At 33.9% G+C, this 20,230-nt stretch overlaps 1 protein-coding gene across 1 annotated transcript in view; it reads right to left on the bottom strand.

Moving 5' to 3' along the window:
• The window catches only part of LOC129222128 (venom protein 302-like), a 115,225-nt gene extending 99,317 nt beyond the window's left edge, over positions 1-15,908 (bottom strand). The window contains exons 1-2 of the mRNA XM_054856577.1: positions 15,875-15,908; positions 1,466-1,517 (exon numbers count right to left, since the gene is read on the bottom strand). Of these exons, the coding sequence (XP_054712552.1) occupies positions 1,466-1,517; positions 15,875-15,893 (71 nt within the window). The 5' untranslated portion in view covers positions 15,894-15,908. The remainder of the gene's footprint in view (positions 1-1,465; positions 1,518-15,874) is intronic.
• Positions 15,909-20,230: the final 4,322 nt, after the last annotated feature.

Genomic DNA, 20,230 nt, shown 5'->3' with positions numbered 1-20,230 from the left:
TCTACAATGACTTTTTTACTACCCTTTAGCAATGAACCATCGTACAAATGAGGCTTAATTACCTCCCTTTCAGCGCTTCCGCAGAGGGGAGAGAAGAGAGAAAACATCTTCACCTCCGGATTCGCATTGCAAATGAAGCGACATCAGCATTGGCGATTTAGTGCCTTTTCGATCATTCAAGCACGCTTTTTCCCAAACTTGTCTCTCCAACCTGTTCCTTAATGTCGGCTTCTTGGTCAAACCACTTTTTCGTCAGGGGTCGAAAGGAAGGTTACATACGTTTCTACCGGAGTGGAACATCTTTGCGTGTGAACTATCTTTGGTTTTACCTTGTAGCAAACAGCACAGCACCCGCAGACATCTGTGGTTTCCCCAAGTCTACATTCTTTCAGCTTTGGACATTTACTGTGGTCACACGCTGGGCAATCCAATCCAAGGCAACTGTGAAGGAATACAATGAACTTTTTTCATATTTCCTGAACTTTAACAAATGTCAAAAACTTTTCTGTATTATTTAAAACTACTTCTCTTGCTAAAATGATTTATTTTCAAACAGTATCCAGTCCAGTAGAAAACATTTCTGTTCAAAGTCGGCAAACATACTAATTTGTGGTAATTTTTGAAACTAGGCTGTTAGTAAGTGGTAGGTAACATGTAGAACATATTCTGAGAGTTCTACGTAGGCATCCTCATTGTTTGAAGATGACTCTGAAAAGCGTTGTTTTTTAAAGTTTACTGATCTTACATTTTCTATTCCAGTAAGTCTAAAAATTCAAAGTAACTAGTTTTAAATGGTTATACTTCTCAAAGAAGGTTACTAAAAAGATGTATTTATGAATTTCACCTTCCCAGCTATTTTTAATGAATAATTTAGGTGTTTCCATCTACAGCATGAATACTGTACTCGGTAGTAAATGGAAACAAATAAGTTTGTCATTCTTCCTATTTTATTTAATTAATTTTATTTATTTACTTATTATTTTTTTTTTTTAAGATTAAATGTTAACGTAAATTACACTTTCGTGTGTATTTTACATAAACACAGAGCATTACTTAATTTTCTGTAGGATTTCTCTTTTTGAATGATTGCAGATTATGTCGGGGGTTTTAGCGGGTCACATTCAAGCTACGGGCCGTAGATCGTGTATTGTTAGTGAAGAACTTCTTAAACTTCAAAACTGATTCCCTGGGTTAAAAGGAAACATTGTTTCATTCGTTAACAAGCAATCATAACGTCATTTTTTTATACCCAGATCCTCTCAGAGAGTGTATTTTTGGACACAATACACAAAACTTTATGCCACAATTCATCCAAAAGAAAGAGAAAGATCAAAATTTGAAATTATTACCCAAACTGACCCTAACAAAAATAAAATTATAGATTTAGCCATAAATACTAAGGAATGCAACGTGTATTAACAAGTTTCCACAGGTGAGATTCTTGTCTAAAAAAATAATTACTTACCTCACCACGAGGGAGATAACTAAGACAATCCACAGTACAGACTTCATTCCGTCTACAATAAAAATAATGCAGTGAATCAATAAATTGGTGCTACTAAAATAAATTTACGAAGACCTGTAGCAAAGATCAGAGACGAAATATTTAAATTATTGCAAGAAATTTCGAAAACATAGCCAAATCATGAGGATCTTGTACAGTCTGTCCACGAATGATACGGAATTGGCAACCGTCCAGTTGAGACAAGTTCATCTAAATCGGGGGAGGGGGGGAGTAAAAATTTGATGCGCGTGTTCCGTCAATTTCAATGTGACTCTGCTTAATTTAGAGGCTAACATACATCTGCAAAAGCTGGCCTCCCTGAAAATTAATATATGTGTCCATTTCCGACGCAAAACCGGATGCTAGTCTTTCCACCTCATCGGTGGTGAGATTGTATGCAGAAATTTTAGTTCACGTTTTCGAGAGAGTGTCTTTTCTTTGAAAAATGTATTTAAAACAAGTCAGGCGTTCAAGATGAGCATGATTAAAATGAAAACTGCTAGCAATATCTGAATGTGCCTCAATTTTGTTTTTCCCTACAAAATTAATTTAGAGGGAAAATAAGTCAGGGGCGGATCCAGGATTTCTCTCAGGGGGGGGGGCAATTTCATTCTCATTTTGGCGCCCCCCTCCAATGAGATGCCGGCGCCCCCCCCCCAAAAAAAAAGTTCAGGAAGTGGGGAAAAAATTATATTTTGATTTGTTAAATATTGTCTTTTCATTTAAAAATTCAGCCATTTGACCGTTTTGTAAAAAAAGTATAAAATAAAAATACACTCGTGTATGAAACAAAATATAATATTGCTCTATGGCGGCGTTTCTAGCACGGGGGACACCGAGGATGGTAATTAGCTCCTCCTCCCCTTGTAAAAAACGGTACTCCGCGAGTGCTGACTGACGTAAAAATTTGAACAATTACGTGTGTATTTTTTGAATCGTAAACAAATATTTTATTATGCAGAAAATACTTTTAATTGAGGTGTATGTTTATTCGTTATTATAAACTACTACTACAAAAAATTATATTAAAATTTTTATTTAATGCGCTAATATACATCAAAAATAATGCATATTATTTTACATACAAACATTGCAAGCTTTTGCTTAAAACGTATATTTACAGACACATGTAATATGAAATTCAAGGAGTTGGTATTCTTAGAAATGAATACCAATAAGACTTATAAATTTTTATCCACAATTTTAACAACTCTTCAATCATTATCATCATTATTATCACTTAGTTCCGAAATTGATACTACAGGTTTTTTTTAACTAAAATAGGAAATAAGCAATTTTTCTTAGAATTTATTTAAATATCTTACAAAGACTGCATCAATTATAGTTTTTTGTCTCGTTGTGTTAAGATTCAAATCATTGAACATCGTTAAATCAAATTTTCTATTTTAAAATTCAGAAATGGTAGATTTTTATCATTTGCAAACATAATGTTGAAAGCCCCCTGACAAATCATTAAATATCTTCCCAATTTTAAATTGAAGTAATTCAGAAGAGTCTGAAGAATGAATGAATAAATAAATTTTCATGCAAAAATTCTCGTATTGCGCTTATTAGAATTAGCAGTCCATTTTCAGCGTGGCAGCGACGAACACACATAATATGTGTGTTCGAGAAACATTGAAACAATAATGTTTCTGATATTGGTGATATTATCACCAATAACAAACATTATTGTTTTTTCCATCTTCAAAAATGCCCAACATGGCTTAAGAAGTTTTCACTTCAGAAATATCTATATAATAGCTAAAAGCGATCTCCTAACGCTCTGACATCATCAAGAATGAAACTCGCGCAATATCATGCAAAAGATTGTTGAAGGAAGCACGTAAAATTCAATACTTTCATTTACATTTTAGTAATATTTAATGGCAACAGAGACAGTTTGACAAGCAGAGAAGTGCTTTGCTTCCAAGGTTGAACAGGATCCAGAAACTTAATTGTTTTACTAACAATGTGTCATTTCGAGAGAATGAAGAAACGGAAAAAGTTGTAAACTATTACCGCTATGTACTGCAGTTGGGGTTAATGCTCACCTTCAATAAACTATAACTGGACTACTACCACTGTCTCTACAGCCAGTGTCCAATTGTGACTCAAAAAGGTTAAACAAACATATGCCGTACCGTACAAAATTGCTTATTTTTCATGGTTAGTTTGTGAACGAACTTCACCATTGGTAGAAAATTTGGGGAGAAAATGAGGAAACTGATCAAGGTGTTTCACCATTTAATTTTCTCAATTATTTATACAAGATAGTTATCTAATTTCAGGTATATTTTTATAATTTGATTGAATTGGGGGAAACTTGGGGGAAATTCCGGTACTTATATTTTCTGTAAATGTTATATTCGTTTTGAGTGTCATCCCTCAGAAGGGTGACACCCGGGTCAGAATCCACCCTCTTTCTCCCCTACTTGTAGTGACGCTACTGAGTTTTATATTCTGAATTGTCTTCTCCTTTTATTGCCGCTTTTTGCAAACCTCGTAATAACTTTATCTATATCAATTGTAATATTCCTGTGAATATGCATACGTGCAAGACCAACAAGACGATTTTCAGTCATTGTTGTCCTTAAATACGTCTTAAGGCGTCGCAGCGAGGAAAATGATCTTTCAGAGGATGCATTACTTACTGGAAGTGTTGCAAGGATTTGGACACATTTTCGTATGATGGGAAATGCATCACAGCTAGGCAATACGTTTAAAGCAGTTACGGGAAGCTCTGCTTTCTTTCCCATTTCTTCAACCCATTTTTCCTTCCATAATAAGAGTTCATCTTTCAGCAGAAACTCGGCACTTCCTCTTTCGACGTCAAGGAGAAGTCCGAAGCGATCGAGGAGGGATGCTACAATTTCATCATTTTCTTCCAGATTTATCTTAACAATATTTTCTGGTATGATAATGAACAGCTGAAACGCGTCTAATGTTTCAGCTGAGAATCTTTCTCGCAAATCTGCTAGAACGAAGTCTAGAACAGGTGCATATACTGAAACCCTAAAATATTCTTCTGCTGAATTTGTATCGTAATTTGCACGATAGATTTGCCGTCCTTTACGGGAAGGGATCCGTGGAATGCTTAGCTCAATCTCTAGCTCTTCGGCTAAGTTTTGTGCTCGTTGCCAGATTCTGCTAAAGCTAGAACTTAAATTCTCTCTTCGTCTGGCTAGAATGCTTATTGTATTTTTTACCAGCACAGAACTTTCATGAATATCAAGGGCTTTCTTTTGCAACAATTTACTCAAAGAGTGAGTTAAGGACAGTATATCGCTGAGGCACAATATAGCCACTATAAATTGGGCGTTACAAACTGCTGTCACTAATGAAGTAGCCTTGCCAGCTGTGCTTGGATCACGCCATCCTGATATTTTTTCTAAGGTCTCAACTACCTTCGGGAGGTCGACAGAGAACTGAAGCACAGCCTTGTGTCTCTCCACCCACCGAGTCTCACATAAGGATGTCAGGGCACATCCCAAGGTGTTCAAGAGAACAGTCTTCCTCTTTGGATGGGCCTTGAAAAAGGAAACTATTTCCTTTATAACTGCTACAGCATCTCGGATAGTGGGCACTTTTGAACTGCGTGAAATGGAATTATTCAGCTTGTGACTGTAGCAGGGTGTCTTGATGGCGTTTTTTGCTTCTTTCTGAACCTCCGCGACTGCACCGCGAACTTCAGAAAGCATGACCGCGCATCCATCTGTTCCTATTCCAACACAGCGTTCTAAAGGAAGCTGCAGTCTATTTTTCAGTTGAAATAACACAATTTGACCGATAGCCTTACCGGTCAAGGACAACTCTGTTAGTGTGGCGGTTTCGTCTGTAGTTTCTTCGTTAGTGATTAATTTCTCTATAGCCTTCCAATCATCTTCCTCAGATCCATAATCATTATGTTTAGTGGGATCTATTTCTGAAAATGCATCTACGAAGGTTATAAAATCCTCACGAATGCCACCATCATTAACGTATCTAATCGTAAGGCTTAGTTGTGACGAGTGTGACAGATCTGTTGTCTCGTCAAAAAGTAGTGCATAATACTGCGACGCTCGCACGTTAGACAAAATCTTCTCCAATATTTCCTTTCCGCAGCATGAAATGAGAGCATTTTGTGTGGTCTTACTAATGTATGTCGCATTAGCGGAAGCTGACTGTAAGTGCTTCTCCAGTTTTTGGTCCCCAGCAGATACTCTAAATTTCAAAAGCTCTCTAAAATTCCCTTCGTTAACTGCTACGTCGGAGGCACCACCAGATGTATCAGCGTTTAAAAGTATTGACCCGTCATCTCGGTGTCCACGGAATGCAAGATTTTGCCGCCCGAGAAAAATAACTGTTTTAACAATCGGACGAAGACGTTCCCTATTTGCTTCTACCTCTTTGAGATGCTGCTCATTCACAAGATTAACTATTTCCAAGTCTGGCCTATCAAATGTTTGCAGGAATGCAATCCCCTGTTCTACTGCTCGTTTGTGGTAGTGATGATTAGAATGCAACTCCAAATCTCCATTGTGTCCTGCAATGTCATTAAAGTTTAGCAACGGTTTAGTCACAAGCTTTTGCAAAGGCACTGTTTTTTGACTTCCACCAACGCCACCGATTGCAAAAAAAGGGCAGTACTTACAAAACAAACCTTGCTGAGCATGTGAAAACACAAGCCAAGGATATTTAATAAGATATTTATGAGAAAAATATCTTTTCACTACCTTTCCTTTGACCGTGTGCAAGGAAACTGGAAATTTGTAATCATCCTTGGGCCTCCAGGGGTTTGACAGTAGCTGGTATTTGGAGTAATCATCTATATTTTTACCTAAAAAATTTCCAATATCGTAAGGAACATTTGACTTTTTACATGCAGTAGAGTCGGCAGAAGGCAGAACAGTCATTTCTTCAGTATTTAATATATCACCTCCAACGGACTTGGAAGCTGCTTGAACAACGCAATCTGAAACATCACGCCTGTGGGGAGGCTGGAAAAAGGATTCAATGCATCTAGCTTCAGAGATTTGCTTCTTTGTTGATAAAAATTGTCCACTACCCTGCAGAAAAAAAAATTATTTTAATGAAGGTCAAATTGATTCATGGAATGGATCACTTCTCCCGTTGATCAGATCCCATGCCTTAGTCATTCTCGGAGTTTTATTATTTTGTTTCTAGAAATACGTAGTTGATTTTTTCTTCTTTCTTTCTAGATCAAATTTTAAGTGACATGTGTTAAATTTATCGTATACTTGTATAGGGTCAATTCAAATAAGAAAACAAGCATCTCATGTAGATTAAGGGGTCTAAGGACCTTTAAACTTCAAAATTTTCGATTTTCTGGAAAAAATATATGTTATGCACAGTTTAATTCTGAACAATTTGATACCTTATTTATTACTATACGCCAAAAACTTTTCGAGTTATTGTAAAAATGCCTAAACTTTTCCTGTAGAGATTTATGTTAACAGTAGCTGTTTAAGCCTCTTTTTCTCAGGAGCCGGTTTCTTCGGTTTTCTCGTTTTGCGCGCATGATATCTCAGAAAGTTTCTTATATATGTCCGTAAAACTTTTAATGTATGTTAATCTGGTTTATATTTATGACCTGAACCTAAATTTATTTATTTTTTGAAAATTTTTTATTTATTTTTTTGAAATTTGGTAAGTGAATATCGAAAATTTCCAAAATTTTGGGTAAAAAATATTTATTTTTAAATATTAACTTTAATTTTTTAGTTGAAATTTAGGTTCAGATCGTTAAGATGTATCAGACAAACATGCATGAAAAGTTTTACGGAAATATATTAAAAACTTTTTGAAATATCATGCGCGCAAAACGAGAAAACCGAAGAAATCGGCACCTGAAAAAAAGAGGCTTAAACAGCGGCTGTTAACATAAATCTCTACGGGGAAAGTTTACGCATTTTTACAATAACTCAAAAAGTTTTTGGCGTATGGTAATAAATAAGGTATCAAATTGTTCAAAATAAAATTATGCATAACATATGTTTTTTCCAGAAAATAGAAAATTCTGAAGATTAAAGGTCCTTAAACCCCTTAAGGCTGAAAAGTACTACAAACTGTTATATCTCGTTCCTTTTTTTATAATAAATATTTGATATAAATTTTATTGAAATTACTTATAGGTTTTTTTGTTACACACCGATAATTAAGTAAGCACATAAATTTTTAAAATTCTTCATTATTTTTGCTACAAAATTGACTTTGAAAACAGTAAGCTGTGAAACGTCATGTCACTTATAGTACTAAATTTTTTCACGTTCGCAGTTAAAGATTAAGTGTGTTTGAAATGTTCAAATTTCAACAAATAGTTCTCACTTTTTAAAACAAACAAAAGAAAACATGCAACTGAAGGGCTTTGTCGATTCAATCAAACCTAAGTTTTGCTCAGGTAGTACTATTTCTCTTAAAAGCTATTTTTTTGGGGAAAATTAAATCTGACATAAAACGCCTAGATGAAAAACGATATAAGAGCCAATGTTAAGAATTTGGAGAAAACTAATACAAATGAAGAAGAAAACTCTCATCTGATTTGGAACAAGAGATGATATTAGCAGGGTCAAGGCCACACATCTTTTTATCAGAGCCAGACTGAATGTTATTTTTCAGACGAAAAAAGAAACTTATGAAAAAAAAATCACACCAAAGAATCATAGTGAAATTTAACTTCCACTGTACTGTCTTGTATTATACATTGAATCAACTTACAGTTATACTGATTTCATGACCAGGCGTAGTTTCTCCAGATTGATCACCATATTTGATTTCAGAAGCGTCAAACTCATTCAGTTTCGTTGAAGAGAACTGTAAGGACGGTAATAAAAATATTTGTAAAACAACACACACACATACACTAGGGTTTCCGCTATGGTGGCATTTTTTCGCAAAATGCGAAAACACTATCTCAATAGCGAAAATGAAGTAAGGCATTTTCGCTTTTTTACGAAAAAGTGAAACACATAGTCAGTTAGAAAGATATGTAAATAATCCAATATTTTCTATATAAGTCAAAACAGAAGTAAATGTTTAGTATGCTTTTCATTAATTAAAAACATAACTAGTTCAAATAGTAATCTGAGTTGAAGAGTGAGCAATGCGTTGTACTAATTATAAAATAAGTTAATATATAATTTATTTTCATGGCTAAAACAATTGAAATGATGTACGATTGAATTTCAATTTATTTATTCTATTTTATACTGTAATATGAATCAACTTACTGTTCGACCTGTCGATTGTTCTGACATAGCCTCGGCCGATTGATCGTCATCTTCTATTTCAGAAGCAAAATTATCATTCAGTCTCGAGGGAGTGGAAATTGAAGTAGAAAGAGACACCTGTAAAGCCAATATAATTAGTATTAAAATAAATAAATAAATAAATAATCACATAGAGGGGGTTAAAAAGGAGTATCCGGCCCATAAATAAATATAACGTCTAACATAGTCGAAGTTTAAACTGCAATTACAATTTATGTATAAGTCAAAACAGAAGTAAATGCTAAAGTATGCTTTTCATTAATTGAAAACATAACTAGTCCAAATGGTAATCTGAATCTGAGTTGAAGCGTGAGTTATGCGTACTAATTATAAAATAAGTTAATGCATAATCTATTTTCATAGATAAAACAATTGAAATGACGGACGATTTAAATTCAATTTATTTATACTATTTTATAATGTAATGTAAATCAACTTACTGTTTGACCTGTCGATTGTCCTGACATAGCCTCGGCCGATTGATCGTCATCTTCTATTTCAGAAGCAAAATTATCATTCAGTCTCATGGGAGTGGAAATTGAAGTAGAAAGAGACATCTGTAAAGCCAATATTATAATTATTTTAAAAACCTCAAAAAAAAAAAAAAAAAACAAGAAAGAAAGGAAGAAAGAAAGAAATCACATAGAGGGAAAAAAATAGAAATATTCAGCTGTGCAAAAATGAATATAGCGTTTAACATAGTTGAAGTTTAAACTACAATTACAGTTTTATATATAAGTCAAAACAGAAGTGTAAATGCTAAGTATGCTTTTCATTAATTAAAAACATAACTAGTTCAAATAGTAATCTGAGTTGAAGAGTGAGCAATGCGTTGTACTAATTATAAAATAAGTTAATATATAATTTATTTTCATGGCTAAAACAATTGAAATGATGTACGATTGAATTTCAATTTATTTATTCTATTTTATACTGTAATATGAATCAACTTACTGTTCGACCTGTCGATTGTTCTGACATAGCCTCGGCCGATTGATCGTCATCTTCTATTTCAGAAGCAAAATTATCATTCAGTCTCGAGGGAGTGGAAATTGAAGTAGAAAGAGACACCTGTAAAGCCAATATAATTATTATTAAAATAAATAAATAAATAATCACATAGAGGGGGTTAAAAAGGAGTATCCGGCCCATAAATGAATATAACGTCTAACATAGTCGAAGTTTAAACTTCAATTACAATTTATGTATAAGTCAAAACAGAAGTAAATGCTAAAGTATGCTTTTCATTAATTGAAAACATAACTAGTCCAAATGGTAATCTGAATCTGAGTTGAAGCGTGAGTTATGCGTACTAATTATAAAATAAGTTAATGCATAATCTATTTTCATAGATAAAACAATTGAAATGACGGACGATTTAAATTCAATTTATTTATACTATTTTATAATGTAATGTAAATCAACTTACTGTTTGACCTGTCGATTGTCCTGACATAGCTTCGACCGATTGATCGTCATCTTCTATTTCAGAAGCAAAATTTTCATTCAGTCTCATGGGAGTGGAAATTGAAGTAGAAAGAGACATCTGTAAAGCCAATATTATAATTATTTTAAAAACCTCAAAAAAAAAAAAAAAAAGAAAGGAAGAAAGAAAGAAATCACATAGAGGGAAAAAAATAGAAATATTCAGCTGTGCAAAAATGAATATAGCGTTTAACATAGTTGAAGTTTAAACTACAATTACAATTTTATATATAAGTCAAAACAGAAGTGTAAATGCTAAGTATGCTTTTCATTAATTAAAAACATAACTAGTCCAAATGGTGATATGATTTAAAGCATGAGACACTATAAAATGTGGGAAATTTATAAATTGCAGTATTTGGAAATAATATTTTGGACATAAATATGTTTTGTTTTTTTATCCTTTCATTGAACAAGCATTTTTTTTCTTCAACAGCGAGTTGTCACAAAAATGCAATTTAAAGCAAAAGGTTCGGCTTAAGCACCAAATGAGAGAAGTGTACAATGCTATTTCAGAAACAATCAATTTGTATTAATTATAGAATAAGTCAATAGTCAATGCACAATTAATTTTCATAGCTAAAACAATTGAAATGATGGACGCTTTAATTTCAATTTACTGATACTATTTTATAATGTAATATGAATCAAATTAAACTTACAGTTTGACTTGTCGACGGTCCTGACATTCCCTCGGAAGATTGATCCACATTTCTGTCATCCAGTTTCTTGGAGTCCGATGCGGAAGCTGAAAAAAACTTCTGCAAAGCTTTTGATTGTTTTTCATCTTCTTTTAATTGTCGTAATTTCCTTTTACGATTAAATGCGCCTGATGTTTTTTTACTGGTAGACATCAATCAAATTTTAAATGCACAAAACTAATTTTGACAGGAAACTTATCCAAGCCCAGTAAACACGAGTGATTCGGACAAAGACCAGGATTGCCAGTTCCTAAAAATATGTCCCCCTTAACTCACGACGGAAAAATCAAACTATCAGTGGGAAATAACCCTATTAAAATATTCTTCACATCTGGCCGCAACCTGTTACAATTCTGGCAGCTCATCCCTACCTTTTAAAAGTGTTAAAAGGTTTCTAATTCTTTGGTATACTTCAAAGGATGTGTGGTCTTTGTCACTCTAATAAGAGGTTCTTACCTCTTTCCCTCATGGGAGAAGCTTACAATGAGCAAATACTGCTAAAGGTAGCTATGTCCAGTTTTAAAATCCATATGACCCTGTTTACTTTGCGTTCCTTCCTATTGTCCCTCACTTCGAAGGATAGACTACACTGTCACTAACACAGGACTGTTATCGCTTCTCAGAAATTCCCACGTTAAGCTTTTCCAGATGTTTTCATTATTTTACTGGAAGCATTTCAACTGTGAGAAAAAGTGCTTTTTCTGAGCAGCGCAAAAGTCCTGGTAACCGGAGTTTGACCATAAAAAACTGTTGCAAAATCTGGAGCCAATTAACACTTTCATTATATACATAACGTTATATGACATTTTAAGTTATTTTTTCTTGAAAATAAGGCGTCGCAATCGCAGTACGAAAATAAAACAATTGAACATATAATTACATTCCCTCTGAAATTAAAGGGAAAACTTTGCGGATATTGCGCCCCTTAGAGTGCCTCGGATGCGCCCCTCTTCACACAGGTTGAAAACCAGTGAAGGAGAAAATTATTTTTTCTAAATATTTCCACTTTTTTTTGTACCAAATTTCAAAGCATTCCTTATGAATATAGAGGGAAAACTTATAAATTGCAGATATTGCGCCCAATTGAAGGTTGGGGATGCGCCCCTACTACATACAGGTTGAGAACCGGCGAAGGAGACAAATAATTCCCCCCCTTTCCCCCTTTTTTTTTGTAAAAAATTGCAAACCATTCCCATTGAATTTAGGGGCAAACTCATAAGTTGCGGTTATTGCACCCATGTTGCGCCGCTTCATACAGGTTGGGAACCGGCGACGGAGAGAAACAAAACATTTTTCCAAATATTTTCTCATTCGTTTTGTAAAAAGTTTCAAAACATTTCCTTTGAATTTAGAGGAAAAACTTTGCAGATATTGCGCCTCTTTGAAGTCCTCGAATGCGCCCCACCACATCCATGTTGAGAACCGGTGAAGGAGACAATTAATTTTTCCAGCATCTTTTTTTTTTTGCTGCAAATTTTAAAACATTCCCTCTGAATTTAGAAGGAAAACTTTTAAGTTGTGAACATTGCGCCTCTTCGAAGGCCGCGGATGCGTCCCACTTCATACAGGTTCAGAATCGGTGAAGGAGACAAATAATTTTTTCAAATTTTCTTTTTTTTTGTAACAAATTTCGAAACATTCCCCCTGAATGCAGAGGAAGAACTTATAAATTGCAGATATTGCGCCCATTTGAAGGTTGGGGATGCGCCCCTACAACATACAGGTTGAGAATCGGTGAAGGAGACAAATAATTTTTTCAAATTTTCTTTCTTTTTTTTTTTTTTTTTTTGTAACAAATTTCGAAACATTCCCTCTGAATGTAGAGGGAGAACTTATAAATTGTGGACATTGCGCTCCTTAGAAGACCGTGGATGTGCCCCACTATATGCATGTTGAGAACCGTTAAAGGAGACATATTTTTTCCAAATATTTTTTTTATTTATTTTTTGCTTCAAATTTGAAAACATTTCTCCTGAGTTCATAAAGAAAACCTATAGGTTGCAAATATTGCGCCCCTTAGAAGGCCTTGGATGCGCCCCTCTCCACACAGGTTGAAAACCAGTGAAGGAGAAAATTCTTTTTTCTAAATATTTCCATTTTTTTTTGTTCCAAATTTCAAAGCATTCCCTCTGAATTTAGAGGGGAAACTTATAAATTGCAGATATTGCGCCCCTTAGAATGTCGGGGATGAGCCTCCCCCCCCCCTCCATACAGGTTGAGAACCAGTGAAGGAGAAAATTGGTTTTCCTTTCTATTTTCTCTTTTATTTTATTTTTTGTAACAAATTTTAAAGCATTTCTTCTTAATTTAGAGGGAAAAAACTTATAAATTGCAGATGTTGCGCCCCTTTGAAGGTTTGGGATGCGCCCCCACTACATATAGGTTGAGAACCGGTGAAGGAGACAAATAATCCCCCCCTCCTTTTTTTTTAAACAAATTACAAACTATTCCCACTGAATTTAGGGGGTAAACTCATTTGTTGCGGTTATTGCACCCAATAGAAGGCCGTGGATGAGCGCCGCTTCATACAGGTTGGGAACCGGCGACAGAGACAAAACATTTTTCAAAACATTCCCTATGTATTTTGAGGGAAACTTTGCAGATATTGCGCCCCTTTGAAGTCCGCGAAGGCGCCCCACTACGTGCATGTTGAGAACCGGTGAAGGAGACAAATATCCCCCCCCCTTTTTTTGCAGCTAATTTGAAAACATTCCCTCTGAATTTATAGGGAAAACTTATAGGTTGCAAAAATTGCGCCCCTAAGAAGGCTGCGGATACGTCCCACTACAAACTGTTTGAGAACCGGTGAAGGAGACAAATTTTTTTTTTTTTTTGTATCAAGATTCAAAACATTCCCTCTGAATTCAGAGAGAAAACTTATAAATAGCGGAAATTGCGCCCCTTAGAAGGCCGTGTATTCGCCCCACTGCATGCATGATGAGAACCGGTGTTAGTAGCGTAAAATCGAAAATAGAAAAACGATGTTAAACTAATCGAAAGCCAGGAGTTAGCAACCATTGATGTGATTGATGATTGAGGGCGCGTGTAATATTTTATTGCATACTTGGAGAGCAGAGCAGGTTAAAGCAAGCCAGAGCTTTTGTTTTGGTGGCGGTGGGGGGGGGGGAGTCCTCAGAAACTTGCCTTTTTGGTGACTGTGCGTAACCTCTTTTTTTTTTTTTTTTTTTTAAGGCAGCGGCTCCCGGCGCCCGTCCCCACGGGCGCCCCTTCATTTGTCCAGGGAGGGCAATTGCCCCGTTGCCCCCCCCCCCTTGGATCCGCCCCTGAAATAAGTGCAAAAATCCAACAGAAAACAGGACAAAATATTTAAAAGAAAATTTTCCAATTTAATCTCTTTTGATTATTTATTTATTTTTCTAAGACTTTTTATTTAATTTTGAAAAATATAAAACAAAATAACATAAAATTGTTCATTAAAGAGAGGGGTTGATTTTTTCGTTGTTTTTATTTTTATTTATTTATTCGTTTTTTATTACCTAAGAAGAGAATAAGAGAATCGATGCAGTATTTCGAGAACACATTTTTAAAAATAATCTGAAAACGGCAGTCAAAAAAAAAAAAAAAAAAATAATAATAATTAAATAAATAAAAGAAAGAAAGAAAGAAAAGGGAATTAAAAAAAAACTGGCACGGGCAAGGATAGATTAAAAAAAAAAGAAAAAAGAACTGTTGATTTGTCGCAAAGAAAGTGGGAGACTCTTTCTTAAAAATTAAATGCGCTCAAGAGCTAAATCTTCTTTGATTGTGTGTTTCAATGTGAAGGAAAATTTAAAAAATGAATTTGGGAAATGAAGAGCAAAAAATGTAATAATATGCATGACTCTACCCTTACGCAACTCTATTTCTAAGCTTGCAAGTAGCATGTTGTTATCGATGCCTAATAAAAGAACGCTCTCACATGAAGAGAGTTTGGTGGTTTTGTAATATTACCTTCCTACCCTTGCCGTAGCCAGAATTTGCATTCTTAAGGGGGTTTTTGGTTGAAAAAGGCCGTACATGTTAAAAAATAATAACATTTCAAAAATTTTCCTTGCGGGGCAAAGGGTTCGTGCTTGGTATATTTTATAAAGAAAAACAACAAAATGCGTACAAAAATGCTAAAATTCATCATGTTTGTAAAATCCTGGGGAGAGGTAACAATTGACTTCCCTGATTGCCCAAATGACTGGCTTGGCTTTGGCGTCAAAAATTTTCATTCTTAGCAGCATTGTCATGAAAACAGGACAAAGTGTCAAATAATTCATTTCTGTACAATGGTCGCACACAAAGAAGGGCTTAGCGGTTTGTTACTAGGCATCAATAGTGGCAAGACTCATCGCTCTTTGTGAACTACCCAAGTCAAAACCTCCTTATGAGAATAATATTAAAAGACGCAGTGAATATGCTTTAAAAAAAAAAATCAACATTAAAGCTACTTTAAAGTCAAATGTGCATTTTCTTCAATTATTTTTTTATTGTTTTTTTCCAAATGGGAGGGGTTTAACCCCTAAAACGCTTCCTTTGGACACAGCTCTGCCTCCCCCCCCCCTTGTTACACCATTGCAATCCTACTGTTGATTTATAATTCAAAATAATCAAAATAACAGATCAGTAATAGCTAACACAAAGAGTTATTCAAAATGTAAAACAGAACAAAAAACTTAAGGAAAATACAGATCAATTTATGCAACGGTTCTTAACTTATATTGTACACTAATTAATCATGTACATAATAAAAATCATGTCAACATTTATCGTGTTGTATCGAAACCAAGTTTCATAAAAACAAAGTAAAAACTTATTAGAGTTATTATCAATTATTAACAAAATGTAATAAACAAAAATGAAATTCCATTTTTTAAACATAACTTTCGTGTTACATCAAAACCATGAAGTATTAAATTCAAGTTTCGTACCGTGTAATATCAAAGCCATGTTATAATAATCACAAATTTGGTACCGTGTAACATCGAAACCATACAAGTACCGTATTATGCGAAGGAAGCCTGAATAAGCTTATTGCCAAGTTCTTTGAAAAATAAAAAGATTTTGGTGTAAAAACAATAAAAAAGGAATAAAACAGTACTTAAAAGATGGAGCAGGGGAAAAAAGTACTTACCAAAAAGTTTGCTATAAAGGAAAAGAAATTCCACGTTTCTTGATCGGAAATTTTATAATGTACGGTTCTGGGAATTATCCAGATGGATTTAGAAAGATTACGCATCACTGAAAAACTGAAATGGTATTGTCTCTGAGAGAAAAAGTCTGTCAATTTATATTTATTTTTTTGTCGTAATGCGTATATTGTTTCGAAATAACCATTCATATAATTCGTTGATTACAAAATACTATAAACATTATATTAGAATTGGAAAAGAGTGGACGAAAGTAATATGGTTGTAATGGATGCATCTCAGACGAAAAATAAAGATAACCGAACTTTTTCAGCGGGATATTTCAATTCGCATGTTAGCGATAAAAAAGGCAGAAAAGTTTTTCTTTTTAATTTTTTCAAAACAAATTTAACACAGTATAATATCCCATATTGAGAATAAATTTAAATTCCGTATTTTTTTGGAATTTCGTTTAAACTAAACAAAAATGCACCCACCGGAAAATGTCTCGGTTTTCTTAGGAAATCGAGATTCTTTAAATTAAACTGTTGCAAAATTAATTGATTTTAACTTTCCGTTATTATTTCACAAAAAAAAAAAAGGAACGCATTTTCTGAGAAATAATGTTGAAAAACATGGGTCATGAATGCACACTCATTCCTAATTTCCAGGAAACAACTAATTTTGGTCTATGAACGATTCCACCGTACCCCCTACCGTCCCCTCGTCACCTGTTATGCTGTCTTTAATGAGAATATACGTACATTAGGGTGAAGTGAAAGTATAGGAAGACAATTGTTTTTTTTTTTTTTTTTTTTTTTTTTCAAATTCAATATCTATTAGCCTGGAAAAGTTGCAATTTGGTCCCAGCAAGAAAAAGCTAGAATATTTTTTTTTTCTGTGTTTCCGTCCTGAGGGTCAGCTCTCACCTAAAATTTTAAATTTACTCTGTTTTCATTGCATTTAAATGCAGGCAATTTTTTTTTTTTTTTTTTTTTGATATTTAATTTTTAGCCTATTTTCCTAGCAAAAGTCAGAGAAAGACGAAAAAAGCATGAAAGAAGGCTTAATGCATCTTTAAAATATTACAAAAAACAAAAAAGGTCAAAAATAAAAAATATATATATATAATTAAATAAATATCGAAAAATTAAAAATTGGAAAGTAGGGTATTGAGATGGAGAAAAATGTCTGTCGGTCTGTCTGTCTGTCCCCCCTAATAACTTTTGAGTGAATAGTCCGATTCGAACAATTTTTTTTCTTGTTCGAAAGATCTCGGCGAAGACACCTCATTCCTATATTTCATTTTTTGATTTGAACTATTTTTTGTTCAATTTTAAACAGTTCAAAAAAAAAAAGCATTAGCTCCTACGGGGAAATTCAAGGCAATTCCGAACTGTGAGGCGAATTTGCTTCAAACTTTGTAGGAAAAAGCTTTTGATGAAAAACTTATATATAAAATATCTTTTTGATTTGAACAATGTCCCGTTCAATTTTGAACAGTTCAAATCCCTGAACATTAGCGCCTACGGGGAAACTGAAGTCAATGCAGATTCCGTACTTGAAGGCGAATTTTTTTGAAACAAATTTTGTTGGAAATATCTCTTGACGACAAACTCCAGGCTCCGACTCTGAGAATTTAGGGGCACCTGACTCCGACTCCGACTCCTGTGCCCGACAATTAGTCGGACTCCGACTCCCCGACTTCGACTCTGACTTCGTAGCTTTGGCAAAAATTTATACACGAAGGACAAATGATTGACTCCGATTCTTGGATATTCGACTCCGACTCCTTTATCTCAAAATGAGATTGACTCCAACTCCTACTCCGCAGCTATGGTTTTAACTGTGAAGTAATTATTGTTAATATGACTTGTTTTTATTTTCACGCTAAAGTTTTAATTTAGGTATTCAATTTTCGGCGGATAAACTCGAAGTCATTTATGTTTCTACATAAAGATATGCGTAGACGATTTTTTTTTCTTTTTTGACAGTGAAAATTATTTCTTTAAGTTGACATTTTATTGTTTTTATTTATTTTGGTAAGTGTATTAATTAATTAAAAAAAATTGGCAGCAGGGGAAAAAGAAACGATTTTTTTCCCCATGATGTATTTATTTTAATGAGCTTATTATTTTTAATTATTATCTTTTCGTTTTGAAAGCTGTTAAAGAATTTTTCTAATGGTTAAAAGTGTATTAGCTTCTTTGTTTAAAAGGTGCTGCTATTTTATTTGTTCCTTTATTTATTTATTTATTTATTTTTTACGCATCTAATTTTTTAGATGAGTGAGAAATATTTTATTCCTAGAAATCAGCTTAAAATATTTAAAAATATGTTTGAAACAATTTGTGATTTTAGCTATTTTTGAGAATATTGATCAGGTACTAGAAAGTAGTATGGGCATATGGGAAAGTTAGGCTCGTTTAGTTCTAGACTGAACTTCTTGTTCATAGAATGGAAAAGTTGTCACTTGGTACCATAAAGGATGAAGTTATTTTTTTTTTTACTTTGAGTTCATCATCTTGCAGGTCACTTTGAAATTGAACCGTACAAAATTTGCTTTCATTTTGTTTTAAATGTTTTATTTCAACTTAGATTTTTTTTTCTTTTCTGGAGATTTTCTTTTTAATGCAGCAGAAAAGTTGTTAATTATGGTCACAAACACAGAGCAAAAATATTTTTTCTCCGTTTTTCATTCTTACGACCCGCACACAGCTTGGTTTGATTGCTTTTTTCGCCCCCAAGACGACGACAATGTCGAAGAACTAAAATGCTACAGGTAAATGAGGTGCAATACAGCTTCTGAAAGCTCAGGCTGAGCCATCTAATTTTGTACGAAATTTCAAGACTGTGAGGGCTAAGGGGGCTCCTGAACAGAGCAAAACAGTCATATATAACGTTTCAAATGCCGTTTCCAAATTCATGGTGTCCAAACACGTCTGTAACTTTTTGCTCTGTAGCTTGAATTCGAGTTTAAATTAAGATTTTCGGTAAATTAGAAACGCTTATAGCTCCTGTTTTATTACTTTGAAAAATTTTGAACAAAGTTCATCTTATGCAGTATGCAGTTTTTAGTGTGTTTAATCTCAATTTCGAATCACATAAACTATTTAGGGGTATGAAAATTTCTTAGCCTCCCTATTAAAGACAGTTGATGTTACATTTTAGCTTAAAAAATTAATTAAAAAACAGACTACTTCAAAATAGAAAAAAATAAATAAATAAAATAAAAGCTTTGAGGCGCACACTCCCGGGGTACCAGCAAAATTTGTACCAATTTTCAAGACTGTAGGTGCTTTCGGGTCCCTTAGAACCACAAACACGCACACAAGCAAACATAATGAACATACAAACAAAATTATGACGGATTTTTTTTAATGTAGGTATAAAAGGATAAAATCAATGATTTTTTTAAATAAATTTAAAACATATCAATTTTTTTAACGTGTTACCCGTAAATAAAATTACACAGTTGGGTTTAAAATATATCCTCTGTAGTCTGTTTTTTTGTTTCTACGCGAGATCTTCCTCAATTCTTGATCGATTTCTTTGATTTACACCTTATTTTAAAGTTTATCGTGCAGGTTACTGACAAAAAATAGACCCACGGTCTAAGAATTGCTTTTTTTTCTGTCAAACAACCTGTTTTAAAGAACCAGAATGATGTTTACGGTTAAATTTATAACTTGAACTTGCACTGTGACCGACAAAGCTGAATAGCTTGATCGGCAGCGCGTTCGACTGGTAACCAGCAGAATGAGTGTTCGGACCCATATCCGGACAACCTGCTTCAAAGAATTAGAGAAACAGCGCGCATTACAAGAACACTTAATAACAATGAATAACAAATATGAGAGAATTGATGAAATGGCAAAGCTCCTTGCTGTTATGAAAACTTGATGCAACATGGAGCTTAATTGAAAGGCTTTTTTTTTTTTTTTTTTAAGGTTTGGCTCCGGTAAGAAAATTAAAGCATAATGTAAGCGAAAATATAAGTATCAGGTTTAAGATTTCAGACTACGAAGGAATTGTTTTTTGTTCAGAAAAAATAATAAATCGTATATTGAAATATAGATCCTTCTAATGAGTTTTTGACTCTTTGTACAAATAAAAAAATTACTACCTCAATTTGAAGAGTAAAATATATATTTTTTC

The sequence above is a fragment of the Uloborus diversus genome, chromosome 5 (assembly GCF_026930045.1).
Source record: "Uloborus diversus isolate 005 chromosome 5, Udiv.v.3.1, whole genome shotgun sequence".
NCBI classification, from domain to species: domain Eukaryota; kingdom Metazoa; phylum Arthropoda; class Arachnida; order Araneae; family Uloboridae; genus Uloborus; species Uloborus diversus.
Note: the sequence above shows the minus strand (reverse complement) of the source record. Positions and strands in the feature narration are given on the sequence as shown.